The following is a 27,163-nucleotide window of genomic DNA, read 5'->3' as shown; positions in this document are numbered from 1 at the left end:
ACATTGTGGGTTTATAATGGGTTTCATCTCACATTCTAATTCTTATTAACTGGTAGTGACCACCCAGACATTCTGCAGAGAATTCTAAGGCTATGTCTAAGGTTGGCAGGAAGGTAATGTGATTGACAGTCTGCCATGCATTTAGAAGGGAGCAGTAAACAGGAAACCAAATTAGGCATTTTCAGTTAAGAGGTGTTATAAACATATTTCTGTAATTGGGAAAGGTAACACTGATGTCAATGTGGAAGACTAGAGAAGTGTGGAGTATGGGAATTGTCTTATTCAGATAGAATTTCCCCCACTTTTCTACCAGTATGATAATGTCTGGTAGACTTCAAAGTGTTCTGAAAAATGAATGAAGGAAACAATCAAATGGAGGGGGCTTCAATAGGAGCAGAGTTCATAAGCTTTATTTAGTAGGCAGATTTACTGACATGTGTTTTGACTTCTCAGAAAATTTCCCCTCACATCCTGTCTCTTAGTTTATCCTAGATAGGAGAGGTTACCAGACAGCTTGAAAATGTAATGGTTGAAAATGAAATGTACAGGAATAAAAACAGTAATTCCAAAGAACCACTACTTATATTGAATATTTATAGGCAACTATATTAGATAGAAATGGCTTAATTAGTTCACTCACTCTGTCTTGCAACCCTAGAATAAAAGATTCTATAGGGAGATTATGGAAGAAATCAATAATCTATTTGGGTAAAAAAAAAAAACCATAATTTTATTTTTAGGAAATATCATCCCATTTACAATAGCATCAAAAACAATAAAATACTTAAGAGTAAATTTAACCAAGGAGGTGAAAGATCTCTACTCTGAAAGCTACAAGACACTGATGAAAGAAATTGAAGAAGACACAAATAAATGGAAAGGTATTCCATGTTCATGGGTTGGGAGAATTAATATGGTTAAAATGTTAATACTACCAAAAGCCATTTATAGATTCGGTACAATCCCTATCAAGATTCTAATGTCATTTTTTACAGAGGTAGAAGAAAAACACTAGTAAAATTTATATGAAGCCACAAAAGACCCCAAAAAGCCAAAGAAATTTTGAGAGAGAAGAACAAGGCAGGAGGCATCATACTTCCTGAGTTCAAGCTATACTATAAAGCTATATTAATCAAAACAGTATGATACTGACATAAAAACAGACAAATAGACCAATGGAACAGACTTGAAAACCCAAAAATAAACCCAAGCATATATGGTCAACTAATGTTTGACAAGGTAGCCAAGAATAGTCAACAGAGAAAAGGCATTCTCTTCAATAAATGGTGCTGGGATAATTAGATAGTCACATGTAAAAGAATGAAACTGGACCCCTATCTTACTCTACTCACAAAAATTAACTTGAAACGCATTAAAGACTTAAATGTAAGACCTGCAACCATGAAACTCCTAGAAGAAAACGCAGGAATAAAGCTCCTTGACATGGGTCTTAGTAATAAGTTTTTGGATATGACACCCAAAGCATATGCACCAAAATAAAAAATAAACAAGTATGTCTATATCAAATTAAAAAGCTTCTGTACAGCCAAAGAAACCATCAATAAAGTGAAAAGATAACCTATGGAATGGGAAAAATTTTTTGCAAAACATGTATCTGATAAGGGGTTAATATCCAAAATATATTTAAAAACTCATATAACTCAATAGTAAAAAAAACCCACTAACCTAATTTAAAAATGGACAATGGACCTGAATAAACAATTTTCCAAAGACAAAATTAAAAAGGCCAACAGGTACATGAAAATACACTCAACAACACCAGTCATTAGGGAAATGCAAATTAAAACCACAATGTTAAGTTGTTAAAATAATCACCTCACACCTGTTAGAACAGCCATCATGGAAAAGATAAGAGACAACAAATGCTGGCATGGATGTGGAGAAAAGGGAACCCTTGTGCAATGTTGGTGGAATTGTAAATTGGTGCAGTGATTATGGAAAGTAGTATGGAGGATCCTCAAAAAATTAAAAATAGAACTACCATATGATCTAGCAACTCCACTTCTGGGAATATATTGAAAGGAAATGAAAACACTAACTCAAAAAGGTATCTGCAACCCTATGTTCATAGCAGCTTTATTTACAAAGTGTCAATTGATGGATAAATGAATAAAGAAGTTGTGAGATATATACAATGGAATATTGTTCAGTCATAAAAAATGAGGAAATCTTGCCATTTGCAACAAGGATGGAACTTAGTGGCACTACGCTAAGTGAAATAAGTCAGACAAAGAAAGACAAATAATGTATGATCTCACTTACATGTGTAATCTAAAAACAAAACAAAATAAAACAGAAATTAACTTAACAGAAAAAACAGATTAGACATTGGGTACCAGAGGCAGAGGGTAGTGGGAGGGAGAATTGGAGGAAGGTGGTTAAAAGTTACAAACTTCCAGTTATAAGATAAATAAGTACTAGGGATATAATGTACATGATGATGACTATAGCTAAGACTGTTGAATAATATATAGGAAAGTTAAGAGAGTAAATCCTAGCATTCTCATCACAAGCGGAAATATTTCTTTTTCTTCTTCTTTTCATTTTCTCTATACGAGATGATGGATGTTAACTGAACCTACTCTAGCAGTCATTTCACAATATATGTAAATCAAACCACCATGCTGTACACCTTAAGCTTATACAGTGACATACGTCAATTATTTCAGAATAAAACTGGGAAAAAGTCATCTTGATAAGATACTTTACAAATGAAATAACTAATTATTTAAATAAACAAATACAGGGCTTCCCTGGTGGCACAGTGGCTGAGAGTCTGCCTGCTGATGCAGGGGACACGGGTTCATGCCCCAGTTCGGGAAGATCCCACATGCTGCAGAGCAGCTGGGCCCATGAGCCATGGCTGCTGAGCCTGCGCGTCCGGAGCCTGTGCTCCGCAACAGGAGAGGCCACAACAGTGAGAGGCCCGCGTACCGCAAAAAATAAATAAATAAACAAATATACGTTGTATTACATTTAAAGAATAACAAGTATACCACAAGAGATCCTGAAAAATGAAAACAAATATATTTGCAAATTTTAGAAATAATTTATTGACTTGCCTCCATCTTGGGTAATAACTGGTAACGCCAAGCTATTTTCATCTTAATGTTAGATTCTGTTTTATGATTACATATGTCTTCATCACATTCTTTTTTACAATTATCATCAAGTAATGGTGCAGGAAGTTCCTAAGAAAACAGAATGACATATTACTGAGCAACTGTGGTAAAAAAAAAAAAAGTGAAAATTTTCTTAAATCATATTAACAATACTAGAACTTTCCAATGTATTAAAAATTTACACCTTCAAATTGATTCAAGCATAAAATCATGACAATATAGATATTTCTAAAGCAGAGAAAGAGGGTTTACATAATATTAAATGTGAAGTTTAAATTTTTACCAGTGAACTAGAATTTAAAGAAAATACTCAAATTTTTATACTAGCAATGCTATACAATGCTATTGCAAGAGGCTATGATCATCGAAAAATTTATACACTTCAAGCAAAGTCTAGAATTAGCACTTATGTATTACATGTAATTATTGTTATGTTTGCCACAAGGTAAAAATAAAGCATGTGCGTAATCTGTTTACTGGTTTGTAATTCTAGAATTCAAAAAACTCATTCACCGAAATAATGGGTGAAGTAACAACTAAGAATAAAGACATTTATTTTGCCCATTAGTTTTGCACCTGCAAGCCTATGCTTTTCTTTTAAAAATGAAAATAGAATTTAAAATCTCTGATTAAATGAAGAGACATTGAATTCCAATTTTTCTTTTCTTTCTTGGAAGCTGACCTACTACTGAGTGACCTACTGAGTGGTTACAAGAAAACATATAGAAACATGGTTTTGTTAAGAGGTACTATAGAAATAATCCAAAGAAAAAGGTACACATGTTTTTTGCAGAAGGAAAGCACCAGCAATAATTTTGTTTTTTATTAGCTAGAATCATAAAGATAATGTGGGGCATTTGGATAGTAAACATAATCTTGTGCCACGTCATAAATTAGTCCAAGTTGCGACTTTTACTTTTCAGGATCAAATTTACTTATGCTTAGAATCATGTCAACTAATCACCTAGAAATACAGTAACCATCATATACCTTAGTCTCCTCCTAAAAGATCTTAAAGTGGATTCACTCTATAATATATGCCACTATTAGAAACTAGTTGTATCATTAAAACTCTGAATACATCATTCCTAGCAAAGCATTAATCTCTTCCAAAATATAAAGTAACTTATTTTTCCAATGGAAACAAATATTTGTGAAGCATATAGTTCAACCCAACACAGCAGTTATGAATTTGAATTCTGCATCCAGATTGTTTAGATTCAAATCTTGATTTTACATTAGAGTTGTGTCTGTGGTTACACTGACCACTAGTAGCACCTCTATATGCCTCCACTGATTAACGGAAAAAATGTAGATAATAGTATTTACTTCATTGGTTTGTTGTAAGTAATAAATGAGTTAAAAATGTAAATGCAGAGAATGGTACCTGCCACATGTTAAGCATTCAATAAAAGTTCGATTATGAGAATTCAGTCAAATAATTGTCTTAACTATTATTCAGAGCTGCACATTTTTTTATTGCCAATATTAGGCAATGTTTAGTATAAATATTTGTGTTAACTGTTTTGCAATCTCAGGAACACTTACTAATAGTTTTAACAAAGGTCATCCAAAACTGAACAAAAACATTAAAAAATTTTTTTGCAAAAGAGATGGAATGTATATTTTTAAAATGTATACCACACTTTCTTTCATTGATTAAACTATAACAATTTTGAATAGAAATGTTCTAACATTAAGGTGTATAGTATTAAAGAACTAGACCTAAAATATTAGAGACCTCATTAATATGGTTAACATATGTAAACAAAAAACAGGTAAGCATCTCCTTATATATCTTATTAAATATGTCATCTACTCCTAGGGCGGACATTTCACTATTTTAAAAACTGTTACAAGTAAGGTGAAAATTATAATGATTCTAATTTTAGTATTGATAAAACAGATGCTTATTTCCTAAAGCTAAGGATGAAAATGTTCAAAATATGTATAGAAAGTACACTCTAGTAACATCCATCTAAAGGTTATATATATAAGGTTTATAAGATTATATATATATAAAGGTTTTCATATATATAAATAATAAATATCTTTATACATGTATATAGATATGTATTTTTAATTGAGATAAAATTCACATAAAACAAAATTCATCATTTTAAGCATTTTAAAGTATACAGTTCAGTGATTTTTAGTATATTCAGAGTTATGCAAACATTACCACTTCCTACTTTCAGAACATTTTCATCACTCCCAAAAGAAACCGCGTACTCATTAAGCAGTCACTCCCCATGCCCCCTTCTCCTAGTCCCTGGCAATCATTAATCTACTTTCTATCCCTATGGTTTAGTCTATTCTGGACATTTCATATAAACAGAATTATATAACACATGGCCTTTTGTGTCTGCTTTCTTTCACTTAGCATGGTGTTTTCAAGGTTCATCTATGTTGTAGCATGTATGAATACTTCATTCTGTTTTATGACTGAATAATATTCCATTGTATGGATATGTCACATTTGTTTATCCATTCATCAACTGGTAGACATTTGGATTGTTCCCACTTTTTGGCTATTAAGACTAAAGTGGCTATGAATATTCATGCATGAGTTTTTCTGTGAACATATATTTCCAATTCTCTTGGGTACATACCTAGGAGAAGAACTGCTGGGTCACAGGGGAGTTCTGTTCAACTTTTTGAGGAACTACAAAAATGTTTTCCACAGTGGCTGCACCATTTCATATTCCTACCAACGATGTTTGCAGGTTCCAATTTTTTCACATCCTCTCTAACACTTTTTCTTTCTTTTTTTTAAAATAGCTATCCTAGTGGGTATGAAGTGGTATCTCATTGTGGTTTTGATTTGCATTTCACTAATGACTAATGATGTTGAGTATCTTCTCATGTGCTAGTCTTGGTCATTTGTATATCTTCCTTGGAAATATGTCTATATGTCCTTTGCCCATTTTTTAATTGGGTTGTTTATGTTGATGAGTTGTGATAGTTCTTTATTTATTCTGGGTATTAGACCCTTATCATGTACATGATTTACAGATATTTTCTCACATTCTGTGATTAAACTTTTTTACTTTCTCAGCAGTGTCTTTTTTTTTTAACATTTTTATTGGAGTATAATTGCTTTACAATGGTATGTTAGTTTCTGCTTTATAACAAAGTGAATCAGTTATACATACACATATATCCCCATATCTCTTCCCTTTTGCGTCTCCCTCCCTCCCACCCTCCCTATCCCACCCTTCTAGCTGGTCACAAAGCACGGAGCTGATCTCCCTGTGCTATGCAACTGCTTCCCACTAGCTATCTATTTTACATTTGGTAGTGTATATATGTCCATGCCACTCTCTCACTTCGTCCCAGCTTACCCTTCCCCCTCCCTGTGTCCTCAAGTCCATTCTCTAGTAGGTCTGTGTCTTTATTCCCATCTTGCCCCTAGGTTCTTCATGACTATTTATTTATTTTTAAGATTCCATATATATGTGTTATCAGCAGTGTCTTCTGATGTAAAAACTTTAATTTTGATGAAGCCCAATTTATTGTTTTTTTTTTCTTTTGTTGCTTGTACTTTTGGTGTTATATTTAAGAAACTGTTGCCTAATCCAAGATCAAAGAAAACAAAGGTCAAAGAAAACCTTTGTTTTCTTCTAAGAGTTTTAGATTTAGCACTTCTAGACAGAAAAATAGAAAATACAGCAGAGGAAGATATCAAAGAAAGAACCTAAGAGAAATTTCCAGAAGTGAAAATTATGACATTTTAGATTTAAAATCCTATGGAGTACTCAAACTGTGAATGAAAATAGACCTACATCAAAACACATAATTCTGACATTTTAGAACAAGAGGGGCAAAAGAAAATATCTGAAAAGCTTCCAGGGGTTGGGTGGGGACAGGTCAGGAATATGAATGGCATCAAACTTTGCAAACGCAACACTGGACTTTACAGAGGGAAGTTATTTCTAGCCTAGTGTTCTATAGTCAACCAAACTAATGTAAAATTTTCAGACGTACAAAATTTAAAAAAAAACCAACTTTATCATCTCATACTTACCCTCTACTTCCATTCATTCTCAAAGGCAACTGTTAGGATGAAGAAGGGAAGCACCAGAATAACAGCTACGTAGACAGCCTACAGAGCAAGCAATCCATTTGGAAGAAGATGGAGAAGTCTAGGGAGATGATGCTTAAACACATTTAAGGGGGAGTTTTAGGGCTTTAGTGGAAAGTTTGGAGATGAACTAATAATTGATACAGTTGAAAAAAATGAGGCAATGATTAACTTCAGAAAAAATAATTGGTGTACCAAAAAAGGGGATACACATATAATATAGAATGTTAAATACTGTAATGAATAAATTGACACAACGTAAACAATGAATAACTGACTTGACCAGGGAAGACAACTTAAATATACTGAAAGGAGAAACAGAGACATAAAGAGAATGTGTGGTATTAAATGAGAACTAAATCTTCATATTTTATCTATAAATTGACACAAAAACTTAAAAAACAAAAAGCAATACAGAAATAATAAGGCAAATAAGTGCCATAAGAAAGAGCTGATGGTGGTCTGTGCACACCCCACCAACCCCAAACTCATTTTTATATCAATATTAAAAGGAACACCTCCCACCAATGTTAGGCATTTCAAAAAAATTTATTTTGCAGTATTGAGTGAGTTATGGAGTCTCAAAGGGCCGATTAGGTGTACTATCTTTCTTCTAAGGAAAAACAGCTTAAATATTTGTTATTCCATGAAGTAGTGTGTTTGTATTAAAAGCATCAGATTAGAAGAGTGATTGGTGCTTGAGACAAAGAAAGCTCTTTTGGGAATATCCATATTTGATGATGACTATCCAATCCAAGAGACCCTCTCTGAAGTGAAGTTGCAACATTAAAGGAAAGAAATGAAATAGAGGAAATAGCAGTCTACCCCACTCCCCCCACCTCTCTTCTTCCATTTAATTAACTACAGATGTTTCTTCCTTGCAAACTGAATGTCCATATTGCATTCACTACAAAATTCAACACAACAAAAAGCATGTGACTTTGTATCATTGCTAGCATTGCCAGCATTATTCCTAGTGTTTTAGAAGTCTCAACTTAAAAAAAAAATCTATACAAAAATTCTTCCTATGTCTTTATTTAGATAAAAAAGCCTTCTCATGGGCTTCCCTGGTGGCTCAGTGGTTGAGAGTCCGCCTGCCGATGCAGGGGACACGGGTTCATGCCCCGGTCCGAGAAGATCCCACATGCCGCGGAGCGGCCGCTGAGCCTGTGCGTCCGGAGCCTGTGCTCCGCAACGGGAGAGGCCATAGCAGTGGGAGGCCCGCATACCGCAAAAAAAAAAAAAAAAAAAAAAGCCTTCTCAAATTTCAGTGGTTCCACTGTGAGATGCTTAAGGGTAGGGACTATGTCTTAGTCTCTTTTCATCATTAACACCTGCTATGGACTGAATGTTTATGTCCTTGCAAATTCTTATGTTGAAACTCTAACCCTTTAATATTATAGTATTTGGAGATAAAGCCTTTAGGGAATTAAGGATAAATGAGGTAATAAGGATGGGGCCATGATCCAATAGGATTAGTGTCTTTATAAGAAGAGACACTAGAGATCAAGCACTCTCTCTCTCCCCACACATGCAAAAAGGAGCAGTCATGTGAGCACACAGTGAAAAGGTGGACAGCTACAAGTCAGAAAAAGAGCTATCACTAGAAACTGAATCAGCATGCACCTTAATCTTGGACTTCCCACCCTCAAGAACTGTGAAAAAATAAATTTCTGTGGTTTAAGCCACCCAGTGTCTGATATTTTGTTATGGTAGCCCAAGGTGATGGGGATTTTGGTATTGAAAAGTGGTATGCTTCTGTATCAAATACGTAAAAATAGAAATGTGGCTTTGGAACTGGGTAACGGATAGAGGCTGATGAGTTTTGAGGTACATGCTACAATTATGGATGTTAAGTGTGATTCTGTTGAAGTTTCATAAGGAAATGAGGAACACATTATTCAAAACTGGGGAAAGGTGATCCTTGTTATGAAGTGGCAAAAAACTTGGCTGAACTGTGTTCTACTGTTTTGTGGAAGGTACAACTTGTGAGTGATGAAACTGAATATTTAGCTGAGGAGATTTCTAAGCAAATTTCTGAACAGCTTGGTTCCTCCTGAATGCTTATAGTAAAATACAAAAGGAAAGAGATAAATTAAAGAAACTGATAAGCAAAAAGGAACCAGAACTTGAAGATTTGAAAAATTTTCAACCTATCAATATTGCAAAAAATAAGAAAGCTTGTTCTTAAAGTACACTAAGGGTTTGGCTGAATAATCATTTGATAAAGAGATCATGGGTACAACTCTTAGGCTTAATCAGCCATCTCACAGAAGCCAGGAACAGAGATGAGATTATACCAGTAGAGAGGCGGCCAGTTTGAACTAAAGGGACTACAGAAGGCAAGATGGTATTAAGGAATTCTTTGACTTTACAGGACAAGATCACAGAGCTATTTGGTTTCAAACATGCGCTATCCTTCAAGAAAAGGGACTTCCCTGGCAGTCCAGAGGTTAAGTCTTTGCCTCACTATGCAGAGGGTACGGGTTCGATCCCTGGTTGGGGAGCTAAGATCCCACATGCCTCGCGGCCAAAAACAGCAAAACATAAAACAGAAGCAATATTGTAACAAATTCAATAAAGACTTTTAAAATGGTCCACATCAAAAAAACTTAAAAAAAAAGAAAGAAAAGAGAATAAGGACCCCAAAACTGATTCAGAGATCATCAGGGCTGCCACTCCCACCACAGGCCTGAAGTGTACAGGCCTGAGGGATAAGGCTGCCCCCACCTCGGTTTAAAAGGGTGTCCCGCCCAGCTGAAGAGGCATGATGTTGCTACCCCAGTGGGCCTAGAGGGCAGAGGATTGAACCAAAGAGAGTTATTCTTGGGCCTTAAGATCTAATGAAATTTGCTTTATTAAATTTTAGACTTGCTTGGGATCCATCATCCATTCCTTCTTTCTCCCTTGGATTTGGAATGTTTCTCCTATGCCTGTCCCACCACTGTATTATGGAAGCACATAACTTGCCTGGTTTCACAGGTTCACTATTGGTTTTTGGGTTGGACTAAATGTATTTTGCATGCGAAAAGAACATGTATTTTAGGGGGGACACAACATTCAGTCCATAACAGTGTCTGGCATACAATAAGCATTCAATAAACGTTTGAGGGTAAAATAAATGATTGCTAACAAATTTCTGTTTCCAATAATTCTGCAATTTCTGGGCCTAGATTTTTAACTGCCTTCTGAATATTCTACCTGAATGTTCGACTGCATGTCAAACTCAAAGTACATAATAAGTCAGGTTATTGTCTTTCATTCTTCTTTTCTCCCCTTCTCTCAGCTCTGCCTCCTCCTTACTTTCTCTACAATTATTTCCTCAGTCACTGAAGACTAGTTAATTCCCTCTCCTGGCTCAGGGCAGCATGCATCCATAGACCTCTCAGTTAACCCTTAAATATCTCAGAAAGAAGATATGATTATACTTTGAACGTTCTTTCATACTATTCTCTTACAAAGTGGACAATGTGTGCATGAGAATTGTTAAAATAAAATTCAAAAAATGGTCACACCAAATGTTAAAAAGAAAGCAGGCAACTGGAATTCTTATACACAGCTGGTGAGAATGCAAAATTGCACAGGTACTTTAGAGCAGAGTCTGGAAATTTCTCTAAAAAGTGAACACTTTCAATATGATCCAGCCATTATCTTCTTAGGTATTTGCTAAAGAGAAATAAAAACATGTCTATACAAAGACATGTACGTGGATGTTCACACAACTTCAGTTAATAGTCAAAAGTGGAAACCCAAATGTCCATCAACTGGTAAATGGCTAAAAAAATCAGTTAAAGAAACTCTACTGATATATGTATAGGAATATGGTTAATCTAAAAAGCATTATGTTAAGTGAAAGAAGCCAGATACAAAATATTATATACTGCATGATTCCACATATGTAAAATTCTACAAAAAGCAAACTATAAAGATGGTAAGCAGATTAGAGGTTACTAGGGGCCAAGAAATAGATTAGCATTAGATATCTCAGCAACACTGGATTTTAAAAGACAAGGAAAAAATGTCTTCAAAATACAAGGAAATCTGATATTAAATCTAGAATTCTCCATCCAGGAAAAGTGCCTATTAACCATAAGTGCAAAATACTTTTTAAAAGGTATACAGTGTTTCAAAAGCTTACCTACCACAAACCTTTTCTGAAAAAATTATTTGAAGATATAATTCAGCAGTATAAAAAAGGAATAAAGAGGTAGAAAGTGTAAAAATAAAAAATGGTAACACTTTTTAATACAATGAAGACATATATATTGTTTATCAAGCATAAAATTTTTTTAATGTATTTTATTTTATATAATTGTTAGATGGCTGTCATAAAAAAGATAAGAGATAACAAGTTTTAGAAAGGATGTGGAGAAAAGGGAACCCTGGTACACTGTTGGTGGAAATGTAAATTGGTGCAGCCACTATGGAAAACGGTATGGAAGTTCCTCAAAAAATTAAATATAGAACTACTATATGATCCAGCAATTTCACTTCTGGGTATATATTTGAAGGAAATGAAATCATTATATCAAAGAGATATCTGTAGCCACATGTCACTGTAGCATTTTTTATAATAGTCAAGACATAGAAACAACTTAAGTATCCATCAACAGATGAAGAAAATGTTTAATATATAGAATTATTCAGCCATAAAAAAAATGAAAGGAAATCCTCCCATTTGTGACAACATGATGGACTTGAGGGCATCATGCTAACTGAAATAAGTCAGATGAAGAAAGATAAATGCCATATGAGCTCATTTATATGTGGGATCTAAAAAATCTGACCTCATAAAAATAGAGAATAGATTGGTGGTTGCCAGAAGCAGGGAAATGGGCAATGGTGGTCAAAAGGTACAAACTTCCAGTTAGAAGATAAATAATTTCTGTACATGATAAAGGTACAGCAATGGTGACTATAGCTAACAATACTGTATTGTATATTCGAAAGTTGCTGAGAGTAGATCTTAAAAGTCCTCATCACAAGAAAAAAATTGCACCTGTGAGGTGATGGATGTTAACTAAACTTATTGTGGTAGTTATTCCACAATATATACATATATCCAAACATTATGTTGTACACCTTAAAATAATATGTTATATGTCAACTACATCTCAATGAAACTGGTGGGAAAAAAGGCTTGCTGCGAAGAGAATAAAAAGCAGAACAAGAAAGTTAAGGACTAAACATGAAGAAAAGGAAGGAACTAAAAATGTGACATGATACTGAGGAATGGAGGGAATGTAAGAAATGAAATCCATTTTCCTGTTCTCTTCAAGTGAAAATGAATGATTAGATATACCAAGAAATGACATTTTTGGGAAAAAAATATTCTGGTACTTTTGTCTTCTAATATTCAGAAATTTCTGTAAGAGTTTGCATTCAACATGTTGTTATATTTGTAAGCCCTAAAATTTTTGAAGTATGCCATCACCTACCCCGCTCACGGTGAATCATTGACCCTCTCAGAGATGACCACTGTATCTGTAATCTCTACCATTTGTTGCAATACCTGTATCTAATCAAACAAAAAATTTAATTGATGTTTTGATAAAATGTCTATTTTGAGAGAATGCTAAGGATAAGCTCTTTAATAATCAACTATTATAGCCATCAATCACAGATCAGCATCCTCCCTCATACTTTCGAAAATCACCCCGTCTTGATTTCTAACCTAGTATCCTTGTTTCCTAAGAGGAAGAATATACATCAGATTTTTTGTTCTTTTCTGCAATGCGGTGCTTACAGTTCACATACATTTGGTAATAAGGATCATAAATAAATAAAAATAAAAAGCAGGCATCATAAGTTCCCCGCAGAAGATAGTATGGCAAGTATAAAGTGTCTGTCTCTCTTTTAATCAAATACACCAAGTTAGAAAATTAACAAGAATAAAGAAATTGGCAATACCTTTGGACAAAAACTATTTATTTGACTTTTTAAAAAAGCTATATGAAACAAAATTATTACAAACTTTCAATACCAAAGTATACTCCAGTATTTTTTTAATTCTTTTCACCAGAAACACTTATCCTTATCCATAAGATGCTGTAGATATATTTCTTCCCTTTTCAACTCATGTCATTCTGTGCTTACTGCTTTATTATTTTGTGGTCTTTGTTTTGGCAGATGCACAAGCAAAATCTGATTCCAACAGTTTGACCCTTCTCACTTTTTATGTTCTCTAGGGCATAATAAAACCCAAGATACAATCCCTCAGCAGTTAATGAAGCTTAACCTCCCACCCTCTTAATTACCAATGCATTACACCAACTATGGGCATCATATTTCTCTCTAAGCTATTTTACAATTCAGCAGAAGTACTACTGAGCTATTATGTAGCAACATAATCCATGCAGCATGAGAAATCCTTCTTAAAAATAAAATCTTTTGATCCTTGCAGGTTTCGGTAACTGTATAATTAATACTACTTAAGCATTATGCATGTATCGGTAAGTATATTATATTGTATCAGTAAGTATATTACTTTGTTGATTTATGGGGGTTTTTGGAGGGAATACTTATTTTCTGAAAGTTGGAAAGAGTAACAAATCCAAAGATATTACTGATTATCATAATTTGAATACAAACATGGTCCAAATATTTAACCTGAATATTGATTTAGTAAAGGTATGTTCTCCACATTATTTTCATTTAACTGTTCAAAAGAATGGGGCGAGGAGTGACTTTAATTGTTAAAAGCATTCAGAAATGTAGACTGCAGGGAGTAAGTTAGAAGGTCCTGGGGTGTAGTTGATGTTACATGTTTTTAAAACTCAGAGATTTTAAGATTAGTAATGAGTGAATTATCTTGTTTCAAACCAAATGCAGTACAGATTAGGGGACATCTTAGTACAATTTCAGATATTTTTTCTTGAATATAAAGATAGAAAAATTACTGCTATTACAAGAAGGATGGTGAAAAACACTTTCACATCAGCATACAAAAAGTATTTTAACTAAACTCTCAAGTTAAGCTACTGACAAAACTGATGCTTGTAATTTGGCAAGCAAATCACATTTCTCCTTAAAATGTAAACCAGAAATGTGCTGAGAAAGCTGGAAAAACCTCTCTTTCAATTTTCTTGACTAAGATAGAGGGAAGGAGCAGGATACATGAAGGAAAGGAAATGGAAGTCTGCACTAGAAGTATTCAGAAATGAAGAGAAAGAGTTGCACTAAGTTTAATAATAATATCTTCAATTAAATGCAAATATAATTTAATTATTTTAAAACATTACATTCTAAACCATCACATTTTTAAGAGCACCAGTCACAGAAGGATCTCAAAGCAATTTTGACTTGTATTAACCTCTGAGTCCTACTGCAATCTAGTAGTGAGAATGGGAAAATGAGGTACAGGCAAATTTACATTCCTTATCTAGGTCCTAGAAATATGCCTGCTAATACCATAAACAGCACTCCTAGTCTTGACCAAAGCAGCCACAGGTTTCAGTACTGTCTATTGATGGCATTGACTTAAAAGGAGTTTAAGGGAAAATGCACTGAGTGTCTTGGCATTCTGATATTAGCTTCTGTAATTATTTTCTCACATATATAAAAAAACTCAAAACTGTCAAGCTGTTAAGAACAAGTCTCTATGAGGTCTATAGTAATTTTATCAATTTTCCTCAATAGATCTACTTAGATACAGAATTTATGATTTTATAAATCAAAACATAAGAGCTATATTACATATTCCTTCAAAACAGTCTCTTTACTTCAAACTGACTTCTTAAGAAGAAAGCTTAAAATAAAAATACCATGTTTTTACTTATAGAGAGGCAAGAATGCACTGTTGGAATCTATTAATACTTTTATCCATAAAAATTGGAGTTTTCCTTTCTAGGTTTTTTTACAAAGTAAAGTTCTTATATTCAATGCTGTCAATGTTTAATCTGGCTCTGACTGCACAACCAATAAAATTCATACTCAGAGAGATAATACAAGTTAAAGTGAAGAGAGCTACTAACTAGGTAACTACTATTGTTAAAAATGTGAACTTCTGTGTGTGTATATGTATTATGTATGTGTGTGTATACATACACACACGTATATGTGTATATATGTATATTTTTATATATATTATGTTCCTAGTTATAGAAAGAATAGTGAATGGTGAACAATGTCCTTATAATAGGACATATCTTGATTACAAAACACTTTGTGAATTGTTTTAAAAAGTAGACTAAACTTTCCACTTACTCACTGGTATTAACAGGTTTAGTTATTAGTGAGATCATATGTAATAACTCCTTTTAGTAAATGTTTACTGTATAAGGGTGTATATTAACCTGTTTTAAGAAAATATGACATATGAAAATCTACATTAAGCAAACAAGTTATGCAATAATAAGTTATAAAAGGATTCTTATGTTGGCAAAGTATTCCTACAAAATTCCTTTAAGTATTAAGTCTCTTTATTGAATATAAACTAATTTCTAAAAACCGATGTAACTAAAACATTTCTAAATATAATTATTTTGAAAGTTGAGAAAGTGACAATAATCTTATAATTATTTACTAAATCTTTACATTGTTGGAAAAGAAGTATTCTAAAGTTTCATGGATATCTATTGTCAAAGAAATCTCAATTAGGAATGAAATCAGGCATTACCTTCATTTAAGGGGTCCTGATCAGTTATATTCCTAACTCAGGAGCACACAACAAGTGACTGGTTTTATTTGTTTGATGTGATTTTTTTTTTTTCCGGAATAAACCCAGCTTATGGAAAGTGTCACAAACAAAAATCCTTAGGGTATTGTGAGGTACTAAATGAAACTGGGTATCACTTTATTTTTATTAAATTTGAAAACTACTTTCTGTAGTACATTTGGTGCTAGTAGAATAGAACTCATTCTTTTTGTTCATTGACTACTGAGAAGTAGAGGTAACTGGGTAAAAAGCATAAAATAGGTTTTCTTTAATTCTATAGCACCCTGTATGTTACAGTCTGTTTTAAGAGATGCAAGGTAAGATCAATATCTCTGATATTGATATGCAAGGTAAGATCAATATCTCTGATCTGAAACTTCATAGTTGCAGATCTGTTTTCTACTTCCAATTTAAGTCTTCATTTTAATGCTCTCTACCATGTTTCTGAAATCTAGCACAGACTTTCAGACTCACATGTATGCACACACAAACTGTAGTGAGAATATTTTACAAAAACAATAAGCACGTTTCAAATGCCTCTGATTTTGTTAATATACCATAATGTGAAAAGATGGATGTGAGGAACTAAGGCCCTTTTCTGCAACTGCCTGTCAGTTTCTGGTGAACAAAAAAAACTTAAATTAGAAAAGAAACACTGAAAGAATCATCCCAACACTAGCTGGAGAAATAGCCCTATATTTTGGGGGTTTTCAACAGTAGAGTTATCCTTTTGTACATAATAAATCTTCACAGACTGTCTATTTAATTTATGATCCTTGATAGTATACAGCCTTTCTCCTTCCACGGTATCCTTTAATGTTTCATTAAATGGGACAACATGTTCATTTGGGAGGCTGATTTTCTTTTAGTTTGAATGGCTCTGGTTTTCAAATTTTGAAGTCATTTATCCACCCCCAAAAGGATTGAATATTTTCTCTTCTGAATACTTTTTCAGAAAAAATATTCAAAAGAAAAATGAGCCCTATTTCTAATATTCCCAAAGCTGACTTTATGTGGCTTCTTTTCCAAGAATGATAAAACTAATAATAGTTCTAAGATTTAAACATTTCTTTTGCCTATAGCAAATCCATCAAGCATTCACAACCATTCATTTTTTCATGGGTTCAAAATAAAATTTTTAAAGTAAATGTGAGGGCTGGAATAGGTGTTTTAAGATTTAGAAAGCAAAACTCCAGATATTTCATTTTTAATTTGGAGCTCCGGAATAAGGTAGGCAGGCTATCATCCCTATCTTAATATGAAAGGTTAAGTGACTTGTGCAAGGTCCTGTAGCTAGTTAAGCAGCAACACAGAAATTAAAATCTAAGCTCAGATTTGAAGTATATTTCATCTTCTTAAGGATAAATATCCTATTACACAGTGTGGCATTTTGCTATATAACTTAGGCTACTTTTCTGCATGCAAAATTCCTTTCTTTTGTTGACTGATGTACAAACATCAATGCCAAATGTGTGTTTATTTTAGTGTTATATCAAAAATTTCTCATTAGGTAATGACAGAGAGGTGGGTTTATTTTCTTTTATATTTTTTATCTTATCTTTCATTTCCTCGTTGGAAAATAAGGCACATACCATCTTTTAAAAGCTGCCTACAAATGTAGGTCACTGGAAACAGTACTGAGCTTTTGCATGTTTTTTCTTAGTCTTTTTAATTTGCCAAAGAAACTCGAACTGTGGCTGCCAGGGGAGAACTCAGAATTTTAAATAAGCTCTCACAAGTAGCTAGGGAGGGAAAAAAAGAGGGGAACCCTAGGGTCAAACAGCAAATTTCTGGCTCAACTAGCACTGAAAAGCTTATAGATAGCCTGATAATTTTCTGAACAAATAAAATGTTGCCAAAGAAGTGAAGGGAACATATTCTGATTATAGCTCTGCCTTCAAAGACCTTTTAATATTTGTATTTATATTATGGACAAAAGATACACAGTGATAAAATAGTTTTGATAGGATGTACATTAAATATTATACAGGCTAGAAAAAGTAAAAATGTCTGGGAAAATGTGTAACGTATAAGGTGTTGAGTATGCATAAAGCTTGCAAAGTGGAATATAGAAGGGCCAGAAAATAATTTTTAATTATTTATAGCGTGTTATATTACTTTTGTTCTGAATCATAAAACTACAACTTTGGAGATGAACATAATTTAAAAAATGTTCAATGATATATTCGGCCAACCAAGGGATGTTTCTTTACCTTCATTTTTATAGCTGTTTCAATTTTTGTCACTTAAAAAAAACATGGGCTGGATCTGAGACATTTTTGTATTCTGTGTACTCAGAAAGACCAGACTGTACTTACTACAGTGTACTAAGAGCAAACTGACCACTCACTAGATTTCTAATTCTTGTTCCATGATCAGTAAATAACAGATGCATGGCAAACAGACTTAATCTTGACACCAAACTGACAGAAGGAAAAGAAACCTTTTTAACAGTAACTCAAACTTTACATTGTTAGCAAGTAATACCGCCTTATCTAACTCTAAATCAATATCTCTGACCTCAATTAAAACCAAGGAATCAAATAAAGGAAAAGATACAAGGTACATTGAATAAGATGTTAACAAATCAGTTCAATATTTGGGTAAAAGGCTGATATTTTGGAATTTAAAATAATGCTTTCAAATTATTAAGATACACTTTTAACTTTTACTTATGGATTTAAAGTCTGTGAAAAAGAATTCTGAAGATGTTAGACTAAATATTCATACTTCATTATTTTGTTACCAAGTATCTTATTACTATATTAATTTATCAAATATCATATGGTTTATTTTCAATGAACTGAAACTCATTCCAGGACATAGATTATTGTAAAGTAATTCATTTTCAATATGAAAGATTTTCTCAATAGTAAATATGGGAAATTTCACCATAATTGATTTTAAATTTGAACTATTTATTTACCAATATGTTTGATGTTAAAACATATTATATACTATAATCCTTTAATAAACATCAAGTAGTTGGGACACCCCTGCTGGTAGCCAGGTACCTATCCTGGGTACACACTAAAAAATACAACTTTGAAGCTCCTTAAAAGCATTCTAACCTCCCACTTTGTTCTAACTGTGGTTGATGTTAGTGCATAGTGTATATAACAGGTAACTCAAAAAGTTAATGCAACAAGTCAAGAATTAACCCTTTGCTCTAGATATTAGATATCTCTTCCTGAATGAATATTACCTACCTGGCATGTCATCACTAAAAAATATTCAAATTAAGTTTTTGAAACTGACTTTAGCATATTATGAAACAGCACTTAAATTTACTTCTGAAATTTTACTTTCTTTAATTCTATATGTATTAACACATACCATCATATTGTTAAAAATTATGAAAAGGATATAAATAATAGAGAAATCTTAGCATTTTCAAGTTCTTAAGAAATGTTTGGGTGTGCATGTGTGTACATAATTTTTTATTTCATAAAAAATCAGCTGATCTACTGATACATGTTTAAATATTTTAACATTAAAATGTACTTTTGCTATATTAGAATTCCATAGAAAGTTTTCATAGAGAATACCCATCACTATATTTGAGATGATCAAGAAAATTCTTCTAGATAAAAAAGTTAACTGAAAAATACTTACCATAGTGTTTTTAAAAGCTTTAACAACATCATGTATATTGTTCTATAGGATTTTCTAAGGGTGTAACTTTTCAGCATTACATCTTTAATGCTGACTTCCTGAAGCTCTGACTACAGTAGGCATGAATGTTTCCAAAGGATGATGGATAAATTGCTGGGTGGTTATATAATATATTTTAGGCAGCTGATGGGCTTTTTATCCTTTACTTGTCTTTTAGTTATACACAGTTTTAAGATAATTATGGTCTATAAGATTGTCTTTTCCCTTTTCTTGTACCAGCAATATTTGCCTTGGTTATAGGCTCCAGAAACTCCAATCATATACATCATAAAATTAAAACTAAGCAATTATAGCATTTTCTCCCTACATTGTATCTCTAAACACTGTTAATGCCTTGGGTTTTGGTCACTCATTTTTGGGCTGTTTGATACAAATAAGTCTTCAGTATAACTCTGAGCTGGGCACACTGAAATCCCAACTGAACATTATGTAGAAAGTACATAATATATATACCTACTCTTATAGGTGCAGAAATTCTACTTCTCTATATTAGTATTCAACATCTCACTTTAAACTACAAAAATATTTTGTTCATTTTTCTCAGAGATGTTAAAAACTTTGTCTATATACTGGTATTATGAAGAATATACATAACTGAAATTTTTATCAGCCATAATTTTCTCATCCAGTCTCTTTTAAATGTGTGAACACTAAACATTAAACATATTGTAGATATTAAAAACAATACTTTTTGTACTTCCTTATAGAAAAATGAGAATGGCATATTATTCTTTTAAGTCAAATATTGTTATACTGTTACATATTAAACATGTAAGGAATATAAGATGATAAGATTAAGAATTTAAGAAACATTGCTTTCTTAACTGGTTGAATCCTTCTACATTCTCATTAGCCAGTAGCTTTGCATGGGATTCAAACAATTCTCCACAGTCACTTTGATCAACCTCAGGAAATTTTGCATCTTTGGCAAATTTTGAAATTGTTTTGCATTATACTCAAAAATATCCAACATATGGCTAACAGGAACAGACCAACTCACAAATCTAATGATGAAAAAATACACTAGTGTTACATGTGAGGGATGTGGGCAGAGGGGTAAAATTTTTAGGAGGGCAGCCCAAAATTTATAGGAGGGCTATTTGAATGTTTTGGCAAATTTGGTTTTCCAATGCAACCTTGTAACTTCAGGGACTTAGATCCTGAGAATGTGCAAAACAAAGATCCTCGTATATAATCCTGGGACATTAACTACAATATGTAAAGAGCTCGTACAGAGCAATGAGAAAAAAAATGGACAGAGACAAAAACCTACTATGAAAAACAAGGAAGAAATGCAGAAGGCTAACAACCATAGGGGAAAATATTCTGCTTTGCTGTAAACAAAGAAACGTGCAACAAAGCAGTATTTCCCCATCAAATGAACGTTTTTAAAATTATTTTTTAAAAAAAGAAAAGAAACATTACTGATGAGTGAAGATTCTATTAACTCAAAAACTAGATATATCTTCAGAGTAGAGGTGCATGAAATACAAGAACATAATCAAAATTAAAATAGTTTAAAAATGAATCACTAAATAAATTTTATAATGTAGGAAAATGTGTGTACATGTTATTTAGCATATACAGCCTATAACAATTTCATTACTCATCTATACAAGTGATTTTAGTTAAAAGCAAATAATGGCATTAAAATCAAAGAAGATAAATTTTTCCTGAGGATCACACACTCAAATTTATAATTAATTTAACTTCATTGAGTACCTTATTGATAAATATTCAATTGTCATGTAAAGCAAACTTGCTATTCAAATAAAAACAACTTGTTCTAGGCTACTTATTATAAATAGAAGAATGAGATAACTTTAAAAATGCAGCATCGGGCTTCCCTGGTGGCGCAGTGGTTGAGAGTCTGCCTGCCGATGTAGGAGACACGGGTTTGTGCCCTGGTCCGGGAAGACCCCACATGCCGCTGAGCGGCTGGGCCCGTGAGCCATGGCTGCTGAGCCTGCGTGTCCGGAGCCTGTGCTCCACAACAGGAGAGGCCACAACAGTGAGAGGCCCGCGTACCGCAAAAAAAAAAAAAAAAAGCAGCATAAAATCTGCAATGTTATATTAAGTAAATCTAATGCTTAAGACGACTAGGTTTTTGTGGAGTAATTATAATGTCTTTGATAATACATTCTAAGTGCACAAGATAAAGTAAAATAGATCTGATGACACTAGAATACATTCTTCAGTTAAAAACACCTATGCTAGGCTAGAGCAAGAGAAACTTTTAAGACATTAAAAATAAATGGTCATACCATTTTAACATTTATTTCCCTTGAAATGTAAGATGAATTTAAGTTCCAGGAGATTAATTAGCATGTTGTTATAAACTGCATCTCAGTAATAGTGAAAATTCAAATATGGGAAAGCCAAGTAAAATATCTGTCAACACTGAAACCAACAGTACTTCTTATAAAGAAAAAATTCCAGAGATATATCAATCACTGAGAATTTATGTCAAATAATCATCTTTAAAATATTATTTAACATAACAGAAAATTATCACTAATGGTTTTTCTTCTAATAAGACAGTCTGCATTTACATGGAATGTGACATTACAGAGGAATAATTTTCATAAAAGAAATTTTAAGTCCAATATGATGATTTAATTCTTTTGCCTGAGATAACCTTCATTTAAATATTTTAAAGAGCAGCAGTAACTTAAAAGTTATTCCTACATTTTTGAAATCTAAACAGAATATACTTTTTTTCATATTGATGTGAATAAATGATAGTTAGCATTATCATGCTAGAATGCTAGAATAGGTTAGTGTATATTGGGGGTGACTAAATACAGGTTCACTGGGCTACATCAATATATGGATTGAATCATATATGGGCATATGGTAGTCTAAACTTAGAAAAGCTTATCTGGATCAGGTAAGATGACTTGTTTCCATCCCTTTTAACTGTCAGAAACTGGGAGTCTTTAAACCTGGGGTAAATGAAGACTTTGAAAGAGGTACATGATCATGAGAGTTTTAAGGAAATCAATTCTTTGATCTTCAACTTTAACAAATACTCTAGTGAAAAATGACCTCCTAGAGAATGTGCCAGTGATAGAAGTGCAAGTTCCCCTTTGCCAATCCCCTTTCAAATCAACCTTTCTCACTTCACGAGTGAAAGCTTTACTTCTCATTGTCCCAGGAGTAAACATCTCTGCAGTACCAAACAAAAAGACAACCTAAAATATCTATTTGGTATAGAAAATGTGAATGTTCTAATGACTGGGGAAATTATCCTTTTTTCATTGTTTTCAGCAAAATTTTAGGTGGACCTAATAGACTAGACAAATAATTTAAAGTAATTTATGTTGATAGACATAGTGTGATTTCTTTTTGTGTATAACTCAGAAAAAGTGAAAAAATAATTTGAGGGACATTACAATAATACAACTCTCTATTTACTTAACTATGAACAGCTCACATCTGCAAAAGTAAAAAATATGAATAGAGTTGATGCTGAATCCCATCCCATTCTAGCAATATTCACACAATTATATGTCCTAATGAAGCAATGTAGTGTGAACATTTTTATGTCTATTGATACACTGTATGCAACAATAATTGTAATGGCAACTGAAATAAAAAGAAATGTGTTTAACACTTAAAGTCTTTTGAGACAAAAAGTTAAAAATAAATTTAAATATGAAGTTACAGAAAAACTATCATAAGGTTATTAATAAAAATGTTGAACATAAAATGCACTACATTCTGACAAAACTCCATGAGAAGTGAGTGGAATAGAAAATATGAATTCAAGGAAAAAATGATTGATGTAAAATTTCCAGTTGTTAAAGAAGAGCTTGCTTATGTAGATACTTCTAAAAATAATGATACTGACATCAAATTGCTATTATTTAGATTGAGTTGGATACACTTACAAGACTGACATAAAAGTCTTCAACTAAAAAAGGCAATATTTACAATAACATCTTTGCAACTAAATAATCTCATAACGAAAATTTTTACATAACTTAGTATACAAGACGATACATAATTAAAAAAAATATTTTTAGAAGTATGAGTGCAAAAAAGGTGGGAAGATCACTGTACTTTACTATCTGGAAAACTGGCCAAGATATAGGATGTGAGTGATAATTGTTCAATGTAGGTTAATAAATAAATGTGAAATGTCTTCTTTGGTTTTAAATGTAATCTTTGTATTTTCAGTAAAATTGAATTAGTCAGAGTTCTCTAGAGAAATTGTATGAACAGGATGTGTGTCTGTGTGTGTGTGTATACACACACACACACATATACATATATATATGTACACATATACATACCTCTTCCTGTAATAAAATTTACTATAAGGAATTGGCTCATATGATTATGGAGGCTGACAAGTCCCCAGATATGCACAGCAAGCTAGCTGGAAACTCAGGAGAGCTGATGGTGTAGTTTTTGTGCAAATGGAAAACTAATGGTGTAATTCTGATCCAAAGGATAGCAGACTCGTGACTCAGGAAGAGCTGATGTTTCAGTTTGAATCCGAGAGCAAGAAAAAGTTGATGTCCAAGTTCAAAAGCAGTCCAGTAGGAAGAATTCTTTCTTATATGGGGGAGGGTTAGCCATTTTGTTCTATTTAGGCCTTCAACTGACTGGATGAGGCCCACCCACATTAGAGAGGGCAATCTGCTTTACTCAGTCTACCGAATTAAATGTTAATTTCATCCAAAAATACCCTCACAGAAACACTTAGAATAATGTCTGATCAAATTTCTGGGCACCCTGTGGCTTGGTCAAATTGACACATAGAATTAACTATCAGAAGTCCACCCCTTGCTTACTTGGCACCCATACATATCTCCTTAAACCATACTTGGCTCCAGATGAAGACAATAACGAGGTTTTAATTCCACATTCCTAGCTCTGTCACCTAAGATTGTCTTATCCTGGGCTCTTCCTCCCTGCACGATGGCCTGGACATTTTGTATGCAGGAAGCTAGGGAAGTTATAGGACTTACCTTGTTTATTTTGCATAACTCAGGAATCACTGTCCTTTACTGTGTGATGATCAAAGTTTTGAAGACAGTTGTTTCATATATTTTGTCCTGTTTTTTAGTTGTTTCAGGCATGATGACTAGTCTGGTCCTTATTAATCTACTTTGGTCATAAGGACAAATTTAATAAGAGTCTATGTTTTATGACTCTAGTTTTATATTTTTCTACTACATTATAAAACTGCTCTATGAATAAAGGTTTGCAGAATCTAATTACTTGCATATATGACTAGCTATTTTAAGAAACCCTGATGAAAAGATAATATTTCTTTTATAATTTTAAAATCCTTCACATAATCCAAAGAAGGACATGTAAAGTACACTGAAATTTTTTTAGTACTAACTTGTACAGATCAAGGTACCTAAGAAAGGCATCAGGGATTAGTTTTCAAATAAAAAAATGTAGTTCTCTAAGGCAAAATGTGGAAGTATACTATAGGCTTTAACATCAGTTACCTAGGTTGGAGGAGGGAAGAAGGAAAAATAAAACACTTTATTTAAAAAAGCATATATAGGGCTTCCCTGGTGGCGCAGTGGTTGAGAGTCCGCCTGCCGATGCAGGGGACACGGGTTCATGCCCCGGTCCGGGAAGATCCCACATGCCGCAGAGCGGCTAGGCCCGTGAGCCATGGCCACTGAGCCTGCACGTCTGGAGCCTGTGCTCTGCAACGGAAGAGGCCACAATAGTGAGGCCCGCGTACCGCAAAAAAAAAAAAAAGCATATATAGGTCTTCCTGCCTATGGCTTGGTGAACATTTCCTATATGGCTATAAAGATGTCTGATAAAAAATCTTAGGCTTGGTATGTTGTGGAATGGGCTGTGAAGAACCTATATAGCTTCTTTACAACAATGATTTTGGCCTTTACTCCACTGCTTCTAGCAAGTACAGTACTGTTCAGAAACTGTCCAAAATGATTAAGGCCAGGGAAAAGGAACAAAAGAAAAAACAAAAACATCAAGAAAATATTACAAAAGATTAATAGCAGAAATAAGAATAAAGGAAAACAGGCTCTTCAACCAGAAGGAAATCATTTGGAAAATTATACAAAGGTTTTCTTTTTGGACTTTTTAAAATTTAATAAACAAAGTCTGACCCATATGAAAGAATCATGTTAGTTTTGACCTCAGTATTATAGTAATTTTTATGTGTGGGTCTAGAAATTTGTTGGTGTCTGTTGACAGTTATTGTAAATTAGTATTTATTATTCTACAAATTTTTTATAAATGACTTATATATATATAAGTCATTATATATATTTTATAATGACTATATATATAATATATATATTTTATATATTATATAAACTTATATATTTTATAAATGACTTTTATAAATGACTTATAAATGACATTTGTCATTTTGCAAACTACACAGTGAAATGAAAACACCCTCTGAGAGAAAATGATTTTAGATTATGAATTCTAATCAAATAATGGCTTAAAAGTGAGTTCCTGTTCTGTACAAAGAAATTAAGAATTTTAAAAGTCAGAATTGTCTTCTCTGAGGTGAAAAATATGCTTTGGCATAAAAAAGATATACTATTTCAAGCACATATTTTAGTATTATTGCTTATTTCTTGGAAGGGGATACTTTCTGGAATTCTCAAAACAAAATAACTTTAATTAATGAGTACTTCTAATTTCTCTATCTTTCTTCTGACTTACACCTTTGGAATACTGGTAATATAATATCTGACAATATTCTGCAGTTGTTTTTCTTTACCTAGATTTTTTAATAGCTTATAAAGTGCTCATATCATTACTTAATAGTAATTTTCTTTATTGTCAGTTTTAAATAGTTTATTAATATTTCCTCACTGTGACATAAATTTTAGTTTAAAAAACTGTCCAAGAACTAATTTTAAAATGCGATTATATATTCAAATAAATTTGATACTTCTCTTTAAGAGAAAAAAATATGTGTGTGGTCCCATTAATGTATTTAAATATAGTTTGTACATATACAAATCTTATTTACATATATATAAACAATATTTTTTGTGAAATATTCAAAATGCAATATTGAATTAGTATACTCTATACCTGTAAAATGTCAGCAGGGTCTTCTTTTGCAGATGCAACTAACAAAGTATGTCCAGTGACAATTCCTTCTGCCAGGAAATACTTGAAGAGCAAAGGAGAATAAATATTATATTTATCCTCTTCTGTAAGAAAGAAAAAAAATTATAGTCAGAATCCTACCATATACTAGGATATTTATGGTAGGATGTTTTTATATTCTTTTCTCCTTAAAACAAGTCTATGAGGTGGGGCAATAACTATGTCTTCCTAAGGTACAGTTAGATAGGCTAAAATACTTATCTAGATAGTCAATGGGAAGTAGGTACTTTTAATAGAGTCTTTCTGATTCCAAAATCATTCGCCATCTACTACACCACCTCTGATATCCATAAAATTTAGAAGGTTATGTATGATTATATTAAAAAATCAGAGATTTGGTTTTTTCTTTACTAAGATTTTCTCAGGTACTGCACCTCTAAAATGGCTATATTCCCTACCAACCAGTTGTAAACTCACACCTCATTACTTTCATGTCACAAGAATTAAACACTTAGTGTTAGATTTGTG

At 32.8% G+C, this 27,163-nt stretch overlaps 1 protein-coding gene across 1 annotated transcript in view; it reads right to left on the bottom strand.

Annotated features, from left to right (window-relative positions):
* ELP4 (elongator acetyltransferase complex subunit 4) overlaps positions 1-27,163 on the bottom strand; it is a 241,249-nt gene that overhangs the window by 176,762 nt on the left and 37,324 nt on the right. The window contains exons 3-4 of the mRNA XM_082844011.1: positions 26,618-26,739; positions 3,084-3,212 (exon numbers count right to left, since the gene is read on the bottom strand). Coding sequence (XP_082700137.1) covers positions 3,084-3,212; positions 26,618-26,739 — 251 coding nt within the window. The remainder of the gene's footprint in view (positions 1-3,083; positions 3,213-26,617; positions 26,740-27,163) is intronic.

The sequence above is a fragment of the Leucopleurus acutus genome (assembly GCF_964270905.1).
Source record: "Leucopleurus acutus genome assembly, chromosome: 8".
Classification (NCBI taxonomy): Eukaryota; Metazoa; Chordata; class Mammalia; order Artiodactyla; family Delphinidae; genus Leucopleurus; species Leucopleurus acutus.
The sequence above is the reverse complement of the archived record's forward strand: the minus strand, read 5'-3'. Positions and strand labels throughout refer to the sequence as shown.